The sequence below is a fragment of the Arvicola amphibius genome, chromosome 9 (genome assembly GCF_903992535.2).
Source record: "Arvicola amphibius chromosome 9, mArvAmp1.2, whole genome shotgun sequence".
Taxonomy (NCBI): domain Eukaryota; kingdom Metazoa; phylum Chordata; class Mammalia; order Rodentia; family Cricetidae; genus Arvicola; species Arvicola amphibius.
The window spans coordinates 53,779,417-53,805,346 of record NC_052055.2 but is presented as its reverse complement, the minus strand read 5'-3'; the positions used below and the strand labels follow the sequence as shown (position 1 = coordinate 53,805,346).

Here is a 25,930-nt window from a genome sequence, read left to right as displayed (position 1 = left end):
ACATTCTATTTAGGTTAAAAACAAAACCAAACCCTACATATACCAGCCTTTTTTTATAGATGGGCATGGCAGTGGTTGATGTTTTAATTAATAATACATAATCAGAAGTATTGTAAAAATCCTTTAAGAAGTCATATTAAAAGAAGACTGCTCTCCTCAATCTCCAAACATCATGGATTCCTTCTAGTGAAGCAATCTTAAACTCAGTTGGTTGCACCCTTGTCATTGTGCCATTATTACACTTGGTGCATCTTCTTTGACGTGCATACTTTGTTAGTATGTAGGTTCCATAGCTGGACAGAACTATTGGTGACAATTTCACCCCAGCAGATTGCATGGTCTCCTCTGGCACTTTATATGTTTCCATCACAAAATGAGGACTTCCATTTCAGTCCCAGCCCATCTTTCTGTATTGCCACTAAAACAGGCAGTGCTTTCCCCAGTAGGGAGCTGCCATTAGTTTTGTATTGCAATTCGAAGCAGTAGCAATAGTTCTGAGGCTCTCAGGAACCAGGCATACTTAGGGCCAGCATCTACCCAAGCTGAAATGTCCTGCACTTTGGTAGACAGATCATTTATTTGTCAGGTTACATTGGGTGCCAAATGTCAGTGCTGCTGACAGTGCCAGCCCAGGCTCAATCCAGGTTGGATTCTCATCCGGTAAACAGGGTTCTTATTGGGTAAACATAAATCAGTACTCTTCAGAAACCTCCTCATGGCCCGTTCTTTTTGTCAGGAAAGCCACTATGTCCTTTCTCTGTCCCTGACTGTCAAGGGATGGGGGCAAAGCACATCTAGTTCCTCAGTGACTGAACCAGCTCAAAGGCCCCATCTTCTGGCTGTCCCATAAAATCAGCTTGTTTTCTGGTCAATTTGCTGCTTGCTAGTCTCATAAGACTGCTCAGTAGATTGTCCACCAGTAAACTGTTTTTTAAACTGAAGAGTGGTCTAATTCAGCCGCTCACTGTTCTCACATCTGGTGCCCAAACCAGGGAAGGATGCCTGGGCCCCTGAAGACCTAGTCCTTTCTTTAACTGACCCAAACTGCCTATTTAGCCCTCCTGTGGGGAAGGATAACTTGCCTCTGTGGATTTCTGCCATCCTCCATTTTCAGTTTCAAATTTAAAGTTTATCTTATTGACCACTTCTCTACTCACACCCAAGGAGAAGTGAAGGGTCTGCAGTGCTGCCTAGGCTCATGCAGAGGGTGCCCATCCCAGGGACAAGCCTTCTCTAGTGGGGGCAGAGGCGGTTCCCTGTGCAGACCCCCGCTGGAATTACCAGGTCAATGCTAAGAATCAATGCCTACGGGTATTGCCTCCTGGCTGGGCTCAAAGGCCTCACATAAGAGGGCATATTTTTTACAAACCAAGGGGCCAGAAAAATATCCTGCTGAGTTCCTCACCTGACTCACAGAGGCTGATCCACACCGAGTTATATCCAAACGGGCCTTGCTTATCTTCAGTTCTCACTTCTTTTCCCAGTCAGTGCTTGAGATTGGGGCCGGGGAAGACAAACTTAAAAGACTTGGTCCCAAATCCCTCACAGAGATCTGCTGAATATGGCGTTTCAATTCTTCGATGAGAAGGAGGGGCAGGAAAGAACTCGATGTGCTTCTCGTGGTGGACAGAAATACCAGCTGCTGGCAGCAGTCCTGGGACCAGCTCTAAAGAGGAACAGGGCACTGATGGGCTCCACCTGTGGTGGTTACCACTGCGGCAACACCCGTCACTGGGCAAACAACTGTCCTTCACTTCGCCTGCTGCCAGGACTCGGCCCACACTGTGGACAGGCAGGGCTCTGGGGGTTGGCTGGCCCTCTTTGCCTTGCCGAGGTAGGTCAGTCTCCCAGGTTTCTCCTCCACAGGAACATCTTCCCCGTCTGGGCCTGGAGGCTGGAGACTCATGCTACCCTGTGACCCTGTCCTCAACAAACCCATCAATATCAGCATCAAGGACCCCAGGATCACTGTCCAGGTACTGTGTGAGTCTCTCACATTTTTAATAAATTCTCAGGAGCTACTTGGTCCCTGCTAAATTCCTCTGGTAAAACTTAATTCTTCTTTGCTCTCTATGATGGGAGTCAATGGCCAGCCTCACTAGCCCAGGGATACAGGTCTTTTCTTCTGTTCCCACTTGGGCCACCTAATTGCTCACTCCCTTTTATTTATGTCTAGCTGCCCAACCCCACTATTGGGCAGGGATATTCTGTCCTATGCTTTCCCTTTTGTTTGCATCCAACTTCTGGTATTTTCCTTATCTGTCTAGCCTAGAAAGAGCTTCCTTCTGCTCTGGTTGACACTAATGTTTTCTGTATTCTCTTCCAAGCTCCCTTGTTGACCCAAACCACCTCTTCTTCAGTGGCCGCCATTATTCCCCCAGTAAGATCCTATCCTGCGATCCTACCTCCTACCCTTGTCATTTTCAATACCATATCTCCTTAAAACATTTCAAATGGTATAGGGGCTGGAGGTGCAAAAGAGTGAGAGAGCTCAGCACCTCAACAACAGAACAAGGAGTGTCCAGAAGACGTGGAATGTACAAGACAGAAATTGACAGCGCTCCCTGAAAATGCACGAAGCCATAAATATACCGTGTACTATTATTATAAGAAGTTCACCAAACATAAAATCAACTAGGCCAATAACGTACTTAAAGAACTTGAGGACATCATGGAGATAAATTCACACTCTACTCAACAATGCAAGAAAGAAAGCACATTTGTTTCCTCATGTACCCTGTGATTTGCAAAAATCACCCATGTACTGGACCATAAGGAAGAGGTCAAAATCAAGGGGAAAGTCATGAGCATTTCAATAGACGAAGGAAAATTTAGCCTCTATATGGTTTTAAAAAATTGTTTTTGGTAAACTGATAATGAATTAGGAATAAATAAAACTGGTGCCTTGACAACCCTATAGCTAACACTGTGTTCAATGATGATGTGTGTGTTGAAAACTTTCTGAATTAAGAAGTGAGAAAGGCAGCAGAAAAAAATAAAATCTGGTTTCCTTATATACCGCAGGGAGACTCTAGAGCATGATAATCTACTACATATGTATAAAAAGTGATCCGATGGGATTTTGAATGTTTTACCACAAAATTATATGTATTTGAGAAGCTAGAGCATCTTATTTGAAGCTTACAATAAAACACACACACACACACACACACACACACACACACACACACGTACGTACCCAGCTGTCATATAGTATCCTATGTACCAGTTTTATGTGTCAATTTAAACAAATCCAAAAATTTACAAAAGAATAGTGAGATGTCTTGTACCTTTTATCATTATTGAACCGGAGTGACTAGTAAGATATTTCTAATATATAAGTCAGAATATTTAATTGCATAACGGGAAAAATATTTATTTCTCATGATGGAAGCCTGGGTAGAGCATTCAGGATCCCACTGTCTCTTACCCTTGACTCAGCAGGGAGGACTGCCTGTTCCCGTTTGTCTCTTGCTGCCTTCCTTAACGAAGCTCTGGACTGAGATACATTCCTGGCCAACACCCAGTTTCAAGGGAAGCCAGGAACTCAGTTGATATATTTGGCTCTTTTGAAAGCTTTGTAAAAATGAAGAAGCCTGAGGACAGTAGGTTACAGACTGCCAGAGTAACTCAACTTAAGTCACAGTTCAGTAAGTTGTGGGCCTGAGATTTGAACTCAGGAAGCCTGGCTCTAAAAATCATATTCTGAACATATACTCAGACCTACATGTAATCTTGAAGATAGTGCGTTTAAGGTGTGACTCAATTTTCTACCAGAACCCCTGGAATAATCTTTTCTTCAGAGGATGCATTTTGAGAGTGAGTTCTTGGAGCTACGATCATTATCAACCCCTAGTGTGTTTCGTCCTTATGACAAAACACTAACAGAAGGGACTTAAGGAGAAAGGTTGGATTTCGCTCATAGTTGGAGAGGGGTAGTCCTGAGCTCATGCAAGGCATGTAGAGTTTGTACAGTGGGACAGTATGGCTGGGATTCCTCACATTTCAGTTGGCCAAAAAGCAGAAAGGATGCTCCAAAAGGAGCTGGGTCACAGCCCATGAAGTCCAAACTCAGTGACTTCTACCTTTTAAAGGCTCTGCCATCCCCAACATCATGCCATTAGCTGCGGACTGCTGGGGTGCATTTCCCATTCAAACCTTGACACTTACATAGCCTATGCTTAGCACTATGTCTTCAAGCCTACGGTAAAGTTTGATTTAGAAAGTCAGCCCCCAGGCTGGAGAGATGGCTCAGAGGTTAAGAGCACTGATTGCTTTTCCAGAGGTCCTGAGTTCAATTCCCAGCAACCACATGGTGGCTCACAGCCATCTGTAATGAGATCCGGTGCCCTCTTCTGGCCGGCAAGCATACAGACAGACAGAACATTGTATACATAATAAATAAATAAATCTTTTTTTTTTTTTTAAAAAAAAGTCAGCCCCATTGGGGAATAACAAAAACAAATAATAAATAGAGCAACAATAGCAATGTAATCCAGGGAGAATGATTACAAACATGTAGATGTTAACTTTAATGATTTTCCACATAATATTTTGCAACTATGTTTGACCATGGGTAACTGGAACCACAGACATCAAAACCACGGGTAATGGTCACCACTCTGCACTCTCTGGCAGTGCTGCCCCCAGAGTCTGGAGCCACATACATCAAAACCACGGGTAAGGGTCACCATTGTGTGTTACATGGAGCGGCTTATTTGTCCCGGCCGCCCAGAACAGAAATAACCACACAGAAACTGTATTAATTAAATCACTGCTTGGCCCATTAGCTCTTCTTATTGGCTAACTCTTCAATCTTAATTTAACTCATCTCTATTAATCTGTATATCACCATGAGGTCGTGGTCTACCAGCAAAGTTCCAGCACATCTACTGCCAGCCACTGATCCATGGCATCTCCTAACTCCTCCCTTCTTTTTCCCAGCATTCAGTCCAGTCCTCCCTGCCTACCTAAGTTCTGCCCTATCAACAGGCCAAGACAGTTTCTTTATTCATTAATGGTAATCACAACAACAAACAGAGGGGACTCCAACATCAGCTGTGCACTCTCTGCAGTGCTGCCCCAGAGTCTTTGGTGTACTCTTGACAGTATTCACAGCAATAACTGACAATAATCAAGAAGCTATTGAATAAGTTAAATCATTGGCTTACTTTCAGAAGCAATTATATATATATAGCATTCTGATCTTATCATGCCTTTGAAAGAATGCAGGAGCAGCTCATCAGCTTTGAGAAGCGGTGATATGTATTCAAACCAAATAAAAGGTTTATAACAGAAAGATTAAGTATCAGCAAGTTGAAAAGGTAACACAAAACACAAAGACACATTTAAAAATAAAACAGGCACGTCTAAAAATAAAACTCACCAGCAAAGCTGAAACCATAAAATATGCTCATGCAGGGGATGAAATTTTAAATTGTAAAATGCATGTATTTTACCCCATTGCAAACTTACACTCATGTGTACATTACTAACCTACATCACAGAAAATAACAGTGTCTGGCACCCACTGTAATAAAAGCAGAGATGATTAACCAATTAAAATCTCCCTTAAAATTTTTAAGTTTATTTTTGAAAATTTTTATTTATGTGTATGTACATGAGTGTGTGCAGGTGCTTAAGGAGGCCAGAAGAGGGTGCTAGATTCCATGGAGCTGGAATTATAGGCAGCTGTGAGCCACCTGATGTGGGTGTTGGAAATTGAATTTGTATCCTCTGCAGAAGCAGGGCATGCTCTTAACCACTGTGCCATCTCTCCAGCCCTTTTAAATATTTTAATTATTAAAAACAAAAATTGGTTTTCATGAGTACATGTGCACATATAAATTAATTAAAATTCAAGCTGCTCTTGTCTGAGGATATTACTATGGAATCAGGTTTTTGGGGTACCATGCTTCATCATTGTATTTGCTATTAAAGAAATAACATGAGAATGGTTGGTTTTTTGTTTCTAGATTAACTTGGGCAATATTTTCATTTCCACATTTTTCAAGACACTTCCATAGTTTACAAATAAAGATAACCCTTCACAGTCTTCTGATGCTTATTGTGAGGCATTGACCAGACAAGTTTGGGATGGGTGAGAATGAGGTAGAGGCTGTAGAGTCACTTGCATTTGGGTTGTGTGTATGTGATCTTTACCACCATTTATGCACTGTGCTGCAGGTCTCTAGTGAATGGAGGGGAATTTGATCAACAATACATTTCTATTGACCTTTGAGTAGCTATGAGCACCAAGAGACATCTAGGAGGTCATAATCTATTGAAGGATCAGGTCATACAGAAGCATGAGCATGGCAGTTTGGGCTAGGCAGTTTTTGAGATGTGTGGAGACAAATTCCAATGGCGTGTGACCTTCTTAGAGGAGGCAAAAACAGGCAACGAAAACACAGTAAGGGGCAGAATCAGCTGGGTCAAAGGCAAACAGGAAATTGTGGGAACTGATCTATCTGGAAGATGGGAGACTTTTAAACTGGATGGATAGAGGACTTCAGGGAATTAGGCTGAGATCAGATTCGAAGAGCTAGGGTCAGCCTCCTTCCCACCCCCCAGCAAATCTCTCTTGTGCCATAAATGCTTCCTTATTCGAATCATTGTAGGAAAACCAAGGCCTGCATGGCTTGTATTGGTACTGTCATCACACATATAGTATCCTAGCCCCACATTCCATGCCTCACTGGAACTTATTGCTACCGTGGAAAGGTCACACATATGCATGCCGCCGCCGCCGCCGCCACCACCACCACCACCACCACTACCACCACCAACAACAACAGCAACAACAGCAACAGCACAATGACAACAATTAAATAAAAAGAGGTTTTGAACTTGAGAGCTCTAGTGAGGACCCGGGAGTGCTTGGAGAGAGTAAAGACTGTCTTTGCTCAGAGTGCTGGGATTAAAGGCATGTGCCACCACACCTGGTACTCCCCCAGAATCTATCTTTATTTATTTATTTTTTTCCAATTTAAATATTTTTATTAGACATTGCATTTTCCGTTTTATTAGACATTGCATTTTCCACTTAGGATACAGTTATAAAGTGCAATGCTTATTTCACTCCCTGTGCACATGTTCCATGTTCAAGTATTGAGAATGCCCAGTAAATTTATTGTAGCAGTTTGAATTTGAAACTGCCATGAAACTTGCTAAATTTGGGTCCTTCAAATGTTTCCCTGTGGAACAAATGCTACATGTCTACTTGGACTGACTTAATCCACCTCTTCAATGGTGGGCCCTGAAGAAGCACCACCAGATGGAGGAGCTCCTCCACCAGGGAAGCCGCCAGGCATTCCTCCAGGCATCCCACCAGCAGTCTGGTACAGCTTGGTAATAATGGGGTTGCAGACTTTCTCCAGTTCCTTCTGCTGGTGTTCATATTCTTCCTTCTCTGCAGTCTGATTCTTATCCAGCCAACTGATGATCTCTTTGCACTTGTCTAGGATCTTCTGCTTGTCTTCATCATTGATTTTTCCTTGAAGTTTCTCATCTTCAACTGTTGCCTTCATGTTGAAATGTAGAAGGAGCGGCGGGCTGTGTCCTGCCACCCGGCTAGCTTTACCCAAAATAATTACACAGAAACTGTATTCATTTAAATACTGCCTGGCCCCTGGCCTGTTATCTGTAGCTTATTATTGGTTGATTCTCATATCTTGCTTTAACCCATATTTAGTAACTTATATAGCACCACGAGGGGTGGCTTACCAGGAGAGGTCTTAACCTGCGTCCATCTCAGAGAGAAGCATGGCCACTGCATATGGCGACTGCCTGAAGTGTCTCCTCACTCCTGCTACCCAGCATTCTGTTCTGTCTACTCCGCCTACCTAATTTTCTGTTCTCTTAAAGGGCCAAGGCAGTTTTCTTTATTAATTAACCAATGAAAGTGACATAGACAGATAACTCTCCTCCATCATTGAAAGCATAAGACTCCAGGGAATTCTTGGAGGAAACCTTATCTCTCTGCTTTTCATCTTCAGCTTTGTATTTCTCAGCTTCCTGGATCATGCGCTCAATATCCTCCTTGCTCAAGTGGCCCTTGTCATTGGTGATGGTGATCTTGTTCTCCTTGCCTGTGCTCTTATCTACAGCAGAAACATTGAGGATGCCATTGGCATCGATGTCAAAAGTGACTTCAATCTGGGGAACACCACGGGGTGCTGGAGGGATGCCTTTAAGTTCAAACTTTCCAAGCAGGTTGTTATCCTTGGTCATGGCTCGTTCACCTTCATACACCTGAATGAGCACACCCGGCTGGTTATCAGAGTAGGTGGTGAAAGTCTGGGTCTGCTTGGTAGGGATGGTGGTATTGCGCTTGATGAGGACATTCATGACTCCACCAGCAGTTTCAATACCAAGGGAAAGAGGAGTGACATCCAAGAGCAGCAAATCCTGAACATTCTCAGACTTGTCTCCAGATAGAATGGCTGCCTGGACAGCTGCACCATAAGCAACAGCTTCATCAGGGTTGATGCTCTTGTTCAGCTCTTTTCCATTGAAGAAGTCCTGCAGAAGCTTCTGAATCTTGGGGATTCTGGTAGAACCACCCACCAGGACAAGATCATGGATCTGAGACTTGTCTAGTTTGGCATCTCGAAGGGCCTTTTCTACAGGGTCCAGAGTGCCCCGGAACAGGTCAGCATTTAATTCTTCAAATCGAGCACGAGTAATGGAGGTATAGAAGTCGATTCCCTCATAGAGAGAATCAATCTCAATACTGGCCTGGGTGCTGGAGGAGAGGGTGCGCTTTGCCCGTTCACAGGCAGTACGCAGGCGCCTGACAGCTCTCTTGTTCTCACTGATGTCCTTCTTGTGCTTTCGTTTAAACTCAGCAATGAAATGGTTGACCATCCTGTTGTCAAAGTCTTCTCCACCCAAGTGGGTGTCTCCAGCTGTTGATTTGACTTCAAAAATTCCATCCTCAATTGTGCCACCTCCCAAGTCAAAGATCAGCACATTCCTTTCAGCTCCAACCTTCTTATCTAGCCCATAGGCAATAGCAGCAGCAGTCGGCTCGTTGATAATTCGAAGCACATTGAGGCCAGCAATAGTTCCAGCATCTTTTGTTGCCTGGCGCTGAGAGTCATTGAAGTAGGCTGGCACTGTGACCACAGCACTGGTAACCGTCTTCCCCAGATAAGCTTCTGCAATCTCCTTCATCTTAGTCAGAACCATAGAGGACACCTCCTCTGGGTAGAAGCTTTTTGTCTCTCCTTTGTACTCTACTTGGACCTTGGGCCTGCCTGCACCGTTCACCACCATGAAGGGCCAGTGCTTCATGTCAGACTGTACAACAGCATCATCAAACCTACGTCCGATCAGACGTTTGGCATCAAAAACTGTATTGGTGGGGTTCATCGCAACCTGATTCTTCGCAGCATCCCCAATCAATCGTTCCGTGTCAGTAAAAGCCACATAGCTCGGTGTGGTTCGGTTACCCTGGTCATTGGCAATTATCTCCACCTTCCCGTGCTGGAAGACGCCCACACAGGAGTAGGTGGTGCCAAGGTCAACACCGACTGCAGGTCCCTTAGACATGGTTGCTTGCGTGTACGCCCGGCTGTGCTGGCGAGGACACCGCACCAATTCCCCCCAAGCTGGCGCTGCGTTCAATGAGCCAGAATCTATCTTTAATACCAAACCCTAAAACTTCAGTCTCTCTTAAGATTGCTTTCTGAGATCCTAGGTTTTATATATATATATATATATATATATATATATATATATATATATATATATATATATAATTTTTCATTTTTAGCAATTAATTTTTTAAGTTAAAATATTGTTGTATTATTTCTTCCCCTTTCTTTCCTCCCTCCACCTACTCTCATGCTCTTGCTCTCTCTCAAGTGCATGGCTTCTTTTCCTTAAGTTATTGTGACACATATATGTGTACACATATATTAAACATATATAAATACAACCTTTGCAGATGATATAATGTTACTTGTACATGTCTGATTTCAAGGGTGCTTGGTACTGGAAAACTGGTTAAGGGAGTCTTCCTTGGGAAAGACTATTTCTCCTGTTTTTACTGTTCTTTAGTTGCCTACGGTTTTCTCTCTCAAATTGAGGACGCAAGAGATTTCCCCTTGTACGCTAGCTTGTCTGTTGGTGTCGTTCTTGCTCAGGTCTTGTTTCGGTGAGCCTGCTGTTGAGCATTCACAGGTGCAGCTTCTGTGGCATTCCTAGAAGATGAAATGTCACAGCAAACTTCTCTTCTCCTGGCTCTTACCCTCTTCTGCAATGTGATAGACTGACCCACTGGGGCTGGGCACTGCAGGGTAACTTATTCTCTGCATTTTGATCAGTTGGATTTTCTTTAATGGTCACTATCTGTTACAAAGAGATGTTTATTTTCCTTCCTTCCTTCCTTCCTTCCTTCCTTCCTTTCTTTTTTTTTGAAGAGATGTTTCTTTGATGAGGGGTGAGACCTACACTTATCTGTGGAGACAAGAATAAATATTTAGAATACAGTTAAGAATTATGCTGATTTAGTAAAGTGGTGATTACAGATTCTCCTTCAAATTCCACAACTTCTCTAGCCCCAGGGAGTAGATGGTCCTGTTCAGTACTCTAGCTCAGCAATCTATTCCTGAGGTGCTTGGCCTAACCCCTCCCACTTCCTAGTAGCCGGGATGTGGACAACCGCACCATGTTGGCCTGCCATTTGTTGGGGATCAGCCTCAACAAAAATACCACTCACAGGGGTAGGGGCCTGGGGATCAGAAATGTTAGTAAAGGATACAAAGACTTGAGTAAAAATGGTAAAACAGAAACATAGGATAGTACCGGGAGGGAGTTCCAGTGAATACTGAAATCGCCCATGTTTAATTTTCCATATACTTTTATACCCCAATATAAAAGGGGGAAGAAGGCAACAAAAGACTTCTTTAACATGAATCAAAGGACAACTCAAATAGTTAATCGCTTCAAGACTTTGAGACATCAAGTCATTAGCATTATGTTGTTTAGGCAGTGAAGCCACCCTAGACCAAGTGTTCTGAAAGGAGCCATTCCCCAGGTTAAACCCCCTAATACAAAAGAAGGAGCAGAAGTATGCCTGCATATCATGATCATCTGTCAGGGTGGAGTGGATCTACCTGTATGTGCCATCTTAATGTCAAAAGAACCAAGTAACCACATCCTGGGTCAGGATGTGTGGCCCTGGTTGTTGTCAACAATTTTGAACAACCTCAAACTCTCTGAGCTTCAGACAAGTAGAAATAGGTTCATATTTTTGGACCTCCACATAAGGAAACCCACCTAGAGTGCCATCTCTCTTGATTTTAGCTTTTCTAACAGTGCTTTGCCACGTGGAGACTTTCATTGACCCTGAAGCTTCTCCAGGTTCTTAAGTACCCAATACATTTGCACTTCTAATAACCCATTCTAATCCATGGCTCATCATGACGTCACTACCCACACCACCCTGTATACTTGCACGTCTTAGAACCCAGTCTAGTCCACGGCTCATCATGATGTCACTCCTGCCCCTCTCACTTGAGCTTCTTGACCCTCTCTCCTCCTGCTTCAGGAGTTAGAAAAACAAACTACACCTTAGCCAAGCCCTGTCTTCATAGCACAGATCCATGTTCCATACACAGCTGACCTTAAGGCTACAGAAAATGGCCTTATGTTAAATTCATTCATTCATTTGTTCATATATGCCAAGTCCTAGCATGGCTCCAGGGACACGGATCTGACTTGGGTGGGGTTGAAGAAGGGACAGACAGGGGCATACAGAAAGAAAGCTGGAAAGCTGGAATTTGGTCCTCTAGGTTCTTAGATGAAGAAGCACAGTGCTTCAGAAGCTCAGTGTGCTTCTCAAGGTAGAGTTATTGTGTACAGTTGAACAAGGAGACGGGGTTATTGCATACAGTTGAACAAGGAGGCGGGGTTATTGTGTACAGCTGAATAAGCAGGCGGGGTTAATGCATAGTTAATGCGTACAGCTGAACAAGGAGGCAGAGTTATTGCATACAGCTGAGCAAGGAGGTGGGGTTATTGCGTAGAGATAAGCCAGGATTTGTGGTACACAGCTGGAGTGAAGAGAGAGGTTTATCATCTCCATTGCAGCAGCCTCTGTGGGGAACATTTTCTGCACACACTGTCAACATCCACACAGGAACCAGAAGGGAAGGCTTTGCCATTTCCATTTGAGCCTCAACACCCCCTGAGGAGGGGGAGGCCTTGCCATTTTCCCTCAGATCTGAAGCTACTGGTTTCTAGGGAGTGGATCTGCCCATGACAATATGCACTCACTCAGGACTTTGCTTACTCAGGGCTTCCTCAGCTTTCCACACAGTTTTTATTTTTAAAGATTTGTTTTTATATTCCCTGGGAGCCCTCGGGTCACTCTGGCCAGAAAAGCAGGTAGGCAAACTGCAGAACGTCACCTCTTGCTCTGCTCCTTCAAATCCAGCCCTTCGGTTTCCCCCCACGTCGCTGTGGCAGACCACCTGCGGCAGCCTCTCCCACTCCGTTCCCATCTCTAGCCTATCACAGAGATCTCCTCCTCCAATCCACCTCCTTGCCCATTCTGTTATCCCACTCGCCAACTTCAGCAGGCTCTTCCTGGGAACCCAGCAATCAAAGGCTGCCAGAGAAGCAAGTAAACCAGTAACTGAAGCTGGTAGGAGAGCCTGATCTCCATCTCCCTCCTTTCCTCTATATCCAATCCCCAGTCTCATCCCCAGCTCTGTAGCAGACTACCTGTTGTGGCCTTTCTTCACTCTCTGTCCCCGTTCTTGGGAGACAAAGCAGATCCTATGATTCCCCCCCTCCAGTGGATCCCCTCAGCACTCCCTCCTAGCCCATCCCCATTTCTAGGTGTCAGCTCCCAATGCCTATAAACACATTTTACCTGGAACCCCCAGTGGCCGCACCTATTGGGATCCCAGAAGAATCCCCGACCAGGCAACACACAGCCAGACACTCTCCTAAGAATCAGAGAGAGCAACAAAAACAAGGAACAAAACACACACTCAACAAAGATAAGACCAGATATCAGCACCTAGAATTGCAACCTTCCCAAACCCAGAGGCCTAGATTCCAGTGTAAAAACACAGTCAGAGACAACCAGGACAATATGTCTTCACCAGAGCCCAGCAATCCTACCACAGCAGGCCCTAAGGATGTGTTAGTAACACTTAATTCTAGCCTTAAATACTTACATTAGAAAGAGAAATTACTTAGCTAAACATTTAATCTATAACTTAGAAAAGTACATTAGAACAATAAAGGAAAGGAGAAAAGTATGACAATTAATAATAAATAGTAATGATTAATAATTTCCAGAAATTAGTAAATACACATGACAGAATTGCAAAAGCTAAGATTAGGATCTGGGAAATGGAGTTCAGTGGCAGAAACAAACAACAACAAAACCCCAGAATTTATGACAATAAATATAAAATTAATTCAGTTTAAAGAGACGGAACCAGTAGGTGCAAATCTCTGCCCAGGAAACACTTGACCTGTTCAGTTATACAGAAAACCATCTGCAAACATTCCTGAAGGCAGCCTTTCTCATCTTTTCGGGAGACTAGCACCATCAGCCACCAGAAAGACTGTCCAAAGCACGACAGAGGAACCCAAAATTATTGCTAACTTGGCTCAGGGATATACATTTAAAAATTCTAGCCCAAAATTTCATAAACTAAATTCAGTAATGTACATGACAAAGTGGTCTTTATTTCAGAAACCAGATTTGGTTTTGTCTTAACAGATCTTTGTGTTGACCTATTAAAGCCTGGGCGGTTCTCAGAACATCATTTCTATGTGAAATAAAATCTAGAGGATTCAAAAGGAAATGAGCTGTATTGTGAAACAGTTCCCAGCACTAAGACATCCGAATGCAGTTGTGGTGCTGGTGAGATGGCTCGGTTGGTAAAGGTGCTTGTTGCCAATTCTGATGACCCAGGTTCAATTCCAGAAGCCCACATGGTGGAAGTTGAGCATTGCTCAGGCAAGTCATCCTCCAGCCTCCACACGCAGTGCTGTGGCGTGTGTATTCCCCCAATCAGCCAAACAACCAATCAATAAATCCATCAGTCCGTCAATGTAGAAATTGTAAAAATCTATTTGTGTTATAGCAATATGTTAAACAAGGGATTCAATAGTGGATTGGATAAATACCAATGTTCTAAAGCAGCTGTGGATGTAAGTAATGCACAAGATATTTTACAATTGTTTACAATTTGCAAGACATTTACAGTCCTTATAAAATTGAATTTTTATGTAAACTTATCCACGATTTCTGTTTTATGGAACAAACCTACTATAAGCTCAGTTTGTTATGATCTCTCCTGCTTTGTCTGTTGACTGCCACAGTCCTTTTGGGAACTTACACTTTAGTCAGATAGGAGCTGTGGCTACATATAACTGAACACCTCAAATTGCTCATTTAAATTCCTGTGGCCTTGGTATGTATTTCTCTCTCTCTCTCTCTCTCTCTCTCTCTCTCTCTCTCTCTCTCTCTCTCTCTCTCTCTCTCTCTCTCTCTCTCTCTCTCTGTGTGTGTGTGTGTGTGTGTCTGTCTGTCTGTCTTTCCTTAACCATCAACACTCATCAAGTGATAGCTGGTCACCCTGGCGAGAATGCCATGAGAACTGCTGAGTTATCATCTTCTGTTTCCTCTGCGGCTCTTCTTGTGTCCGTTCTCCTCAGCCTGGCCCTGGGCTGTACTTTCCCACTTGTCTGCACTCTACAGAAGTAGTCTCCCTATTTCAGGGTCCCGGTGTCACCCTAATACTTATCTTGTCAATCTCAAACACCGTTTTCTTTTTCATGCTTTCTCGTTTTTAACAATGCATTATTGTAATTTCAGAACAAATGAAAACCATTGGTGCTCCACTCAGCAAGTTTGTGGTTGAACAGTGACACATTTAGGTTATAGGAAGAATGTGTAGGAGAGAGAGAGAGAGAGAGAGAGAGAGAGAGAGAGAGAGAGAGAGAGAGAGAGAGAGAGAGAGAGAGAGAGAGAGAGAGAGAAAGAGAGAGATATGCTGGAATGGGGTTGGGGAAGGTTAGGGGGTGGAATGATGGAGGAGGAGTGGAATAATCTCTGAGTATAAAAATATGGGGGCGCTTGACTATTATAAGGATGGTAACTGTCGTATAAATGTCTGCTGTTGTTTCAAAGACTGTCAAATGATTCACTTCAGAAGTTTGAGGATACTGTGGTTTGTACATAAATGGAGTTTCCTATCAAAGCTGAGAAGCTCAGCAGAGTACTGGGAGGCCAGCAATCCATGTTGGGGGTTATGCATGGGTCTACAACCGCATTATACAGTGTGACAGACGCTCAACAGCAGGACGACACCCTGAAACAGCAGCTGTTCTCAGCCTGTGGGTCATACAGCCCTGTCACAGGGGTGGCCTAGGACCATCAGAAAACACAAATATTTACATTATGATTCATAACAGTAGCAAAATTACAGCTATGAAGCAGCTATGAAAACAGATTTATGATTGGTGGTCATCACAACATGAGGAACCATTTAGGGTCGCAGCTTTAGGAGGGTTGAGAACCACTGCTCTAAAGCAAGAGGAACCCAAATACATTTGGAGAGCCTCCACCTTAGAACTGCTCCACAAAGTATCAGCTTTTGCATATTTTATATATTTTTGGCAGTACATGCAAAACAACATTTGTCTGAAGGGACTACTTTGGTATATCCGACGCAATTCATAATTCAACCATTATCCCTGCTTTCCTTTCAGGGAAGATTCGAACATTTGGTGAGATTTCCATCTGAATGAGAGGCACCTGTGACTCCAAGGACAGGACAGTGAGAAGCAGTCAAAGCCTTCTGCTTGCAGCATCCAGAGCCGCTTCCTCCAAACCCTCCAGGCACCTCCCACACTCCACTCTGGGCCAAGAGGCAGGAGCGGAAAACTAAGTTAGAATTGATCAATGAGCAAGTGATGCCAAGATAGCTGAATGGCCTGGAAAGAAACTGGGAAGACTCCCAGTTACAGAGAAGACCCAGCAAAGAGAGCTTGAAGGGCACAGCAAAGTGACGCACAGAGAGGCAAACAGGGCCAGCCAGAAAGGACATGTGCAGGAACAGGAGGACAATCGGAATAGGAGTCCTGCCAGGCCAAATCGGGAAGCGGTTACAAATGCCTTTCAGGGCCGGTCCAGCCTGCTTAGGACTTATTCCAGACACAAGACGATTTGGAGGTGGGGTGGGGGAACTGGAGGACGTTTAGCACAGAACTGGATACTTTATCGAAAAATTACTGACACGGCTGAATGGACTCAACGTCCCGCTGCACTTGTGTTTGAAGCATGTCTCCCCTTCTTTGGAGGGAAACGAACTTGAGAGTTAGGGGTGTTCTGCCCAAGGATCTCAGCTGTAGGTGCTGGGCTGTGTTGCTAGGGGTTATTGGGATGTATATCTCCGGGAGTGGGTTCCTGTGCATCAGCTAAATTTCTAGTGGGTTGCTTGGAAGGCTACTTAAATGATCGTCTTAGTCATCCTCCAGTGGAGAGCAGGGTCCTTATGAGCTCATATTTTTATATATAAATTTATTTATTTATTTATTATGTATACACTATTCTATATGCATGTATACTTGCTTGCACGGCTGAAGAGAGCACCAGATCTCATTATAGATGGTTGTGGTCCACCATGGGGTGGCTGGGTCTTGAACTCAGGACCTCTGGAAGAGCAGTAAGTACTCTTAACCTCTGAGCCATCTCTTAAGTATGAGCTCATCTTTTTAAAGAACATGTTTGATTGTTGGAGCAGGCACCCTGAGCCTGTCAGTGACGGGCCGGTAATTCCATTTCAGGGTTCTCTGGCCAGATTCCACACGACAAAGGCTGTGAGAAGGCTTTGCCCTTCTCCAAGCACAGTTTTGGATACTTTGGGGAACATGGACGGACACCTTCAGACTTCATTACTTTGTCAACTTGGCACAGTATAGAACAACCTGGGAAAGAGTCTCAATGAAACATTGCCTGCATTGCGTTAGTTTATGGGCATGTCTATGAGGGATTGCCTTAATTATGGTAATTTATGTGGGAGGATTCATCTTATTATGGGTGGCACCATTCCCTAGGCTTGGGGGGGGGGGGCTTGATCCTGGGCTGTGTAAGAGGATAAAGCAAGCAAGGAAGCATGCTCTTGTCCTTGCTCATGGATGTGAGGTGACTAGCTGCTTTGAGTTCCTGCAATGATGGACCAAGACCTGGAATTGTTAGCTAACATGCACCCACCTTCTTTCCCCATACGTTTATTTTTGTTAGAGTATTGTATCACAATGGAAATGAAGCTAGAACAATTCCTGGCATCTGACTTTAGTGAAATAGCTACAAACACGTGCTGTGATAGACAAGACAAAAGACACACCTTCCTGTTGTATTTCCTTATTGCTTATGGAAATTGAGGAAACGCTAAATTGATATATATAGCACAAAACCATAAAATAAATAAAAGACCTATAGTCAAACGGTGAGAGGACAGAAACCAGAGAAACAGACTGAGAGGGTTACTGGAATTGAGCGCTAAAGTCAGCTCAACTAGTTGGTAGCCAAACCACATCAAGAGCCACCGCGTTCATGGTCTGATGCAATTAAGCACACGCATTCCTTGGGAGTGACAAGATTTCCTTAAGATGAATTCAGAGAATAGTGAACTATGTGCCACCTAGATAGCTGTAAAACTCCCCTATGTCTGTTGTCATGGCTACAAACACAGTACAGGGAATCAGGATCTGCCCTCTGGATTACTTTAACATTCTCATCCGCATCTTTGGGCCCTACACAGTTCTTGTGGAACCAGGAAGAGTGCTTTGTAAAGGCCCCCGTGTGATAGTGCTCCAGTCTGCTTTTACAGCTCAAAGATGAGATGGATTGGAAGCCTGTTTGCTAGGCAGGTGTCCCCCCACCCCTTCTCTGGCAGCTGGCTGATGGTCCTGGCTGGACCACAGGAGCCAGATTTCAGCTCATCCCCTGGAAGTTCTCCTGAGGACCTGAGCTTGATTCCAGAACCCACATGGAAAGAACCAACTTCTCCAAGTGGTCCTCTGATCTCACATCGGCATGTGTGCTCCCAAGGCAGACTGGACCTGAGGATTTTAAAGGCAAATGCTCTTTTTGATGATAAGACTGGCTCAGAATTAAGCTATGGCGCTCCATTCTAGAATCTATAGGCTTTTGTATAAAGGTGGGAATTCATTTCTCTACTACTTGAACTGTTCATAACAGTGAAAATCCTTTATAATGTCTGTTGTGGTTATGAAAAGCGATCTTCTGGTGTTAAATGAAGATAACACCTTAAGTTCTGTAGTAAACCACTTCTTAATTGTTACAAATAACAAGGCCTATGGTTTGTGTGACCTAGGACCAAATGATGTGCCTGTACAGACCAGTTCCTTAGGCTGACGAATTTCTAATAATTCAGCATGGTACAGATCCATAGCATTCTTGAACGCTAAAGGAAGAAAGCAGGACAACCAAAGCAGTACCACTCAGACAATAAAACAGTTGTTTTCCTTAGACATACTGTCAAATGTGGTTTCTCTTACTTCAGAATTTAGACAGTCATCAGTTCAAAGTCTCAGTTAGATATTGTCCTATGTATGCCAAAAATCCTTTATGCAAAATCGTTGGTGGCAAGCCTGGCATTTAACTCTAAAAATTTGGAATTATTTATGCATTTGATTAGGACAGAGCTACATGTGGTTAGCCTTTCCTGGGGCAGCAGCCACTGACATTTGAAAAGGTTCCACCAGGGAATAGGTAACTATGGCCAGAGCAGTGGGCTCAGAAGACAATTTTGCCTGGGTATATTTTAAGGGTAAATGATCTTGCATGGCAAGTCCTTCATTAGACTCTTTTACACAATTAACTAAACAGACATTTGGTCAAGAGTAAAAATACATCTTCAAGACCTATTTATGCATCCTTTTAAAATATATTTTATTTTATTCATGAATGGCTATGCATTTTTGTAGACAATTTTTACTAATATAAAAATATTTATATGTACTTTTAATATCTTAGTGGAATGTTAAATTTGACAAGTTAGATTATAAGTGCCAATTATTCCTTCCATTTAATTATACAGTTATTCACGTGATATTAGAATATTTGTTCATAGGCAAATAAACATCTGTAGGATTTACTTTGTTTAATTTAATCTTGTCTTGTACACAGTGATTACATATGTTTTTCTATGGGATTTGCCATCATGTGTGATCAAGAAAATCTGGAAAACATACAGGAAACATTAGTTGCAGCTATTTGGGGGTAATAGTTGGTAGCTGAAAAAGGACCTTTTCATTTTTATAGTGTAAAATTTAAAATATACAAAATCAGATAAGGTTTAATGGATCAATAGCTCTGTCTCACTTCAACAATCATAAAACTTCCTGCTTCATTGATTACTTCTCTAGCCTTGTGGATTATTTTGAAATATAATTGTCTTGGCTACACACACACACACACACACACACACACCCCACTTCATTTGTTACAGACCTTTAAAAACAATACATTATTACATCTGAAACCAAACAGTAAGTTTTAAATAGCATCAAATATTAAACCAGAGCTCAAGTGCCCTCAATTGTCTTTATAACCATTAATTGGTTCCAGTGAGCATCCTAGCCTACCTGTTATATGTTATCAAAATATCTCAGATTGCTCTTTAATCTTTAACAGTTCTCTCTCACTTTTTCACATAATTTATCAAGAAATCGGTTATTAGTTGCCTAGAAGATTCCCCCATTGTAGCCTCTGGAGACTGTCTCCCCAAGGAATACACCCACCTTTCTATTCTCTGCATTACTTGAAGAGGTATGGTCAGATCCAAATATTGTTTAAAAATTTCACCAAGACTACAGGGGAGGCCGGGATCTGGCTCGTTTAGGATGATCTCAGCTGAATCAGTTCTGCGCCATGTAGTGTCACCCCATGTAGGTCCAAGGACGGGAGAAGAAACTCTCCAGTGCCTTCTCAACCCTAAGCTTACTATCTACTTGGTCAAAATAAGTCACACAGCTGAACTTAGAGTGGAAGGACCTGTGACAGAAAGGCCAGTCAGGAAGCATGGAACTTTGCGTTGTCTTGTCAGCTAAAGTCGACGCATACATTCAAAGTGTCGCGTGCCTGATCCATCTTTCTTTCTTCGTAATGATGAGACACTAAACCTGTCATTACTTCTGCACTGTTTTCGTATATACAGGGCCTTCTGTGAAGGAGTCGCTACCCACTATCAATTACTTGATTATGCTGAAGTACAGAATAATGTTTTAGCGTGTGTGCTACTGAGTTAGTACCTTAGCACTCAATACGGCAAAGGAAGTGGTAAGTTTTGATACTGTTATTGCTTATTATTATTATTATTATTATTACTATTACTATTATCATGAAATATCATGAACTCACAGACTTTTTTAACTCTTTGGTGGCTTTAGATCACCATAGTCAATATTCGTTTGAACTCAGAAGGCATTCCGCTGTCCCAGTAGGAGATCTTTCAGTTTGGTCCCTGTGCCGTTTCCATGTGCTCGTAGGTCTCCTTTCTTCTTAGATGACTCCATCTTCCAAGCTCACTGTGTCACAGAAGTGGACTCAGACATTTCTGAGCATGCGTCTCTCTGTGTTATGGAGTCCTGAAGCTACAGCTGAGATTTTAAACTACAGGTATCACGTAGAGATGACATTAGAGTCTTGCGTATGTGGTGGACAATGTACACAGTTGCTGTTTGTTTTAATGTACCAAGCTCTATTTCATTGCTATGGAAATAAATATCACCATATCTTTGGACACTATGGTTTTTCTCAATAATAATTTATATCTAGTCATCACAGCCTCTCTAGATCCAAGTGCGGACATGTCATCGGAGCTTTTTGCCAGCATCTGAACTGCAAATGGGGAAAATTAACTTGCCAACAATATGCTGAGATCGAAGCTTTGGGGTTGTCATCAACCCTGCTTTTTCTACCGCGTGTAAGAAAGCTGGCTGGGCATCCTTGGTGACTCAGTTTCTCCAGGGATATTTCGTTTAATGCCTTGGCCCCAGATGTCTCTAACTTTCTGAAACCTTAGCCTGTCACTTCCTCCGTTGACTGTATACTGGACAGTCCCATTAATTTGAACTGCCTGGTCCTTGGAATCGTAGCTCTTTAGGACTTTTTTCTTTGAAAATGTTCATAGATGTGTACAACGTTTCTTAATTATATATGTCTCCCTTATCCAATAGATCTCCTTTACAGCTTCAAGAATTCTTTAAAAAAAAAAAAACCTCATTGTGTCTAATCAGTGCTGTGCGTTTGCCCGTGACTATGGGGTTATTCAATGGGACATTGGCAACCACTCCTTAAAGAAAAGTGACTCTCTCCCACCACCTGCATACAGCTCTTTGACTAGGGGCCAAGCTTTGGGAACACCTTTCAACTCCACGCTGGACCTTTAACTGGCTTGATCTCACGCAGAGAAACACAGAAGCTGTGTGGTTCCATTTCACAGCTGCCCTCCCACCTACCGACTCTTGTGTTCTTCATACCCTCTAGTCCACGACGTTCCCTGAGCCTTGGGATGGGGGTGGAGAGTGTTGATAGAGATGCTTTACCTATGCGGAAGCAGCCACAATTGCTTAGTACCAGCATCTAGAATAGTTGTGTGTCTCTGCACACAAAACTCTGCCCAACAATACGAAGCTTCTTTGACCAAGATTAGGAACAGTGCAAATCTGTGGATTAAAAATACAAACATTTAAAAGACAGTCAGACGACATATCCCTGTAGCCAAACAATATTAGAAGGTTCTTCCACCTTGGTTGGGTTGATGAGGCTCTGGCGACAGGTTTTGACAATCTTAGTTCCTGGTGATCACAATCATTTATTCAATAATCATTTTTTATGATGGTGTTTCTGATACTCAAAGCCTGTGCCTCACTCAGATCACTGGCCCTTGCCTTCTCAAGATGTGTCCAGTTTCTCCTATCTCTCCTCCCCAGCATACACTGTAAGTTTGTTATCTTCAGTGACACTGTGTTATCTAGGTCCCTTTGAATATAAGCTTGCTAGCAGAACTCACTATGGATAGTTTGTCACTGCATCTTCAACATGTAGGTCCCTTTGAAGAATATGAGGCAATAATGGCTTTGAAGAAAGCAAGACAATAAGGCTCACTGAAGAACTAAAACTCCTGTCAACTCATGTTCTCAAGCCTTAGCCAGGTTTCTTCCAGTTCTCACTAGTACTGACTTTATCCTCTTGCCCCACCCTAAACAAATGACCTCATTTTGGACTTCATGCTAACCATGACTGTAGTTGGATCCCATAATAGTGGCACCACTGCAGAAGATGTTTTAAAACAAAAAGCCGTGTAATAGCTCTCTGTATAGAGATAACTGCATTGTTACCTAAAAGGAAACTGATCTCAAGAAAGGCACAATCACTATCCTAGGTGTTCAGTACAATTTGAATAACAACCCACCTCCAACTTATTGGCTTTAAATCATGATCATTTGCTATTTTTCACGAGTTTGCGTCCATTGGCTGGGTCTTTTGTTCTGGCCTGTGCTGACTCCTGCAGCTGTCATCACCTGGGATCTTGAGATAATTCAGTGTTTCTCTCAGCCCCTTCTATCATGTTTCTTCTCACAAAAAGCACAGGAATCCAAGAGACAAAGGAGATGCTCCCAAGTGCTTTTTCAAGAGTCACTTCTCATCTAGTGAGGAAAAGAAATCACATTACTGGGCTTAGAAACAGAACAGAGGAGAATATAAGATGCGGAACAAAAGGAAACTTCATTAATTTGGACTATGAAGGAAACTGACCCACTACACAGAGAAGACACCAGGAACAGGTGGTTTTCAATCGGGGCTCTCAGCAAAAGCCCTGTCTCCTCCACAGCTTATTCACCATGGGCATAGCACCCACAGGCCACAAGCAATGCCCCCATATCCATCCATGCTTCGCTGCTTTCTCTCAGCCTTTAAGGACAAGGGCCTTGCTCCATCAATTCCCATCTCTGCCTTACTTCAGTTCACTTCAGAATGCCCTCTTTTCCCCTCACCATAGATATTTATCTCTTCTTTCTACTCCCTGTGATAGATTGCTGTGTCAGGCCCCTGCATGACCACTGCCATCCTGAGCTCAGCAGCTGTGATCACACACAGAAGAGCCTCACAAGATTGGAGCCACTCAATTCCCTCATGGAGGGGACATACGGCCCATGGACTCACAAACCAAGACACAAAGGGCTTGTGAGGTGGTCCTACCAAGGGCCTCATAAGTAGCATGAAGTCCCAGTCTTCGCTGAGAATCAGTGGTTGTTGGCAAGGAAACAGTCTTGCCTTCAACAGCTCATGCCTCTGTAAGTACTTCCTCACTCATGACTCTGAAAGTAACCCCATGTAATCTCATTGGTTCACCTAGCTATGCTTGGATAGAACTTTTTTTTTTTTTGGTGGTTCTCCCCGGAAGAAGTTAATCAAAATATTCCCTTTATCTTTCTTTCTGTTCTCTCTTCCCTATCACTTTTTTTCCATTCTGTTAATTCTCAACAAAATGTTTACTTCCTTTTGTAAAAGTTCTTGCTTAAGTCTCTAAGGATTAAGCTGCTCTTTAGGGTCTGGGAGGCGTTTGTAGGGTTAGTGTTAGAGTAGTCAAGGATATACTTTAGAAAGTGATCCCAAGGTCTTGACAGTACCACTCAATCAGTTATTTTTCACAATGGCCCTGACTCACAGGGAGAGTTACTTATTGGTCTTCAGTAGACATGGAGAGTCTTAGGTCAATTCCACCTTCGGCATCACCATTCCCTAGGCATTCATAATCCACGGCTGGATCTCTACATCTGAAAGCAAGTAAAGAGCTTGTGGATTGTTGGAAGAGGACGAGAGGGTAGAAAATATGTCACTTCTACCTGGATTTCATCAGCCATGACCCAGCCTGCAAGCTAGCTAGATACACTGTGCCTGCCTATGTTTTGAATAAAGGGCAGTGCCAAGCATGCAGTCCTTCTTTACCAAGGCCTCCCATCCTCCTGCCTTGAAACATCCTCAATGACATCATTGTCTCTTAGTTTCAGGCTCAGTCTATTAGATTTTACAACAGAACAACACACTGGGTAATTAGTAAAGAAAAGAAATACAGTTCTCAGAGTGCTGGAGGCTAAGGAGGACTAAAGCCAAGGTTCTGACATGTTGCCAAAGCCTTTACACACCATCCCCTGGCGGAAAGGCAAAGAGAGGGTGAGGGTTATACATAGAGAACATGAAGCCTCCAGTCTTTTCGTAATGAGTACTCATCCATTCACAAAGACAAAGTTCTCATGGCCTCATTGCTTGCACTGTAGCAGTTTCTACCTTCAAGTCCTTGCTGCTTTCCAGGCTTGCTCATGGGTGCTGTTAGGTTATCTGTCTCTTTAAATGTTGGCATTCCCCTGTGTTTTCTTCTTGATTCTTTTCTCTTCCCACCAGGAACGTACCTCAGAAGACTTCATACATTTCACAGGACCTCCTTCCTCATCTTTGATCACCTCCCCTGTATAAAACCCCATCCCCATTCCTCAGTTCCTCGTGCTCCCAAGAGAGTTGTCTCTGAGTCATCTGAAACAAAAGGCAGAAGCAACCCTGTCAATCCCTTTGTCCTCCCTAATCAGGCTTTCTTGGCTGTGGCACTGCTGGGTATCAGAGCAGACCGTTCTTTGCTGTGGCAGTTAGCCTGAACGTTGTAGGATGCTTAGTGGAATCCCTCACTTAATGCCCGCAGACAGTTCTGCCACATTTTCTGCCAGAGCCTCAAATCTCCAGAAACTACCAAATGTCCTTTGGTGAGTGGGCACCTGGCCCACTTCAGAGCTCTGTCGTCATTTAGTCGTAGACTCAACCTTTGCAACAATCGCCTCTTCTATTTCTTTCTTCTTTTCACCAGTTCTATTAAATCCCCTGTTGTTTTGTATCTAGATTTCTCCAACAGTGGCGAGAAAGTTGGCTGATGTAGCGGTCAGTCTGGACTCAGATCTTTCTCGATCCTATCCTCTAAAGAAAAGATGGCTTGCTTTTCATCCTCACCTGCAGGAAGAAGTGGTCAGGTGACCACCCAGCCCAGTGCCTAGGCGCCCGGAGAGGGAGACGGTGAAACTCAATGGTTAAGAGTGAAGCTGTAGAATCGTTACTTGGAATTTGGCTTGGCCCCAGGAGAGTTTGTCTCTGTGCTACGTCAGCAACCCTGGGATAAATAACGGTACCAACTCCATGGTAATGTGAAAATATAAATGAGCTGACATGGGTAAAATATTTGCTACCAAGCTTGGTTGCAAACACCGAGAAGAGATGGACGATACCGTGCCGGAGACAGTGACAGTCTAAATAGTGACAGTCTAACTTCTCCTCCACCGCTCATTCAATTGTCACAGTTCCATATGCTTGCTTCAAATACTTCTGTAGTCCTTGGAGGCTCAGTTTTAGGAAGAATTCCAGAAAGTTCCCTCTCACACATTCCTGCAAGCATGAAGTCCTTCTTTATTTATTGCTTTGCTCTTGTCACAAAGCTCAGAGTTCCTATAGGACAAGGACTAGATCTTTTCTATGTATTCCTAGGATGGCTGCCATGCTCAAAACATTAAATGTTCGATGAAGGTCTGTTGACTAAATCAATAAGTGAGTGTACACTGGTGATGTACATCAGCCTAACAAATAATTTTGCTCACATTACTACTGTGACAAAACTGTCTGTCTTATTAGAAAGCAATGGCAACTTTATGAATTTGACTATCAGAGCTGATCTTTGAGGAGGGATCTTTATAAAGTATTGAGCATATTTGGTGTCAGCAAAAAGTAACCAGCTCGCCAAAAGATGAACTGAAACAACAGCAACCAACTAATGATTGTAGGGTGTGTGTGTGTGTGTGTGTGTGTGTGTGTGTGTGTATCTGC

The 25,930-nt window shown here is 43.2% G+C and overlaps 1 protein-coding gene across 1 annotated transcript; it reads right to left on the bottom strand.

Annotated features, from left to right (window-relative positions):
• Positions 1 to 7,110: 7,110 nt before the first annotated feature.
• On the bottom strand, positions 7,111 to 9,555 carry LOC119822758 (heat shock cognate 71 kDa protein-like). Its single transcript, XM_042055666.1, has 2 exons — positions 7,940 to 9,555; positions 7,111 to 7,536 (listed from the first exon to the last, which is right to left on the bottom strand). Exons 1-2 carry the CDS (start codon positions 9,553 to 9,555, stop codon positions 7,233 to 7,235), a joined length of 1,920 nt encoding a protein of 639 aa, XP_041911600.1. The 3' UTR covers positions 7,111 to 7,232.
• Between the last annotated feature and the right edge of the window lie 16,375 nt (positions 9,556 to 25,930).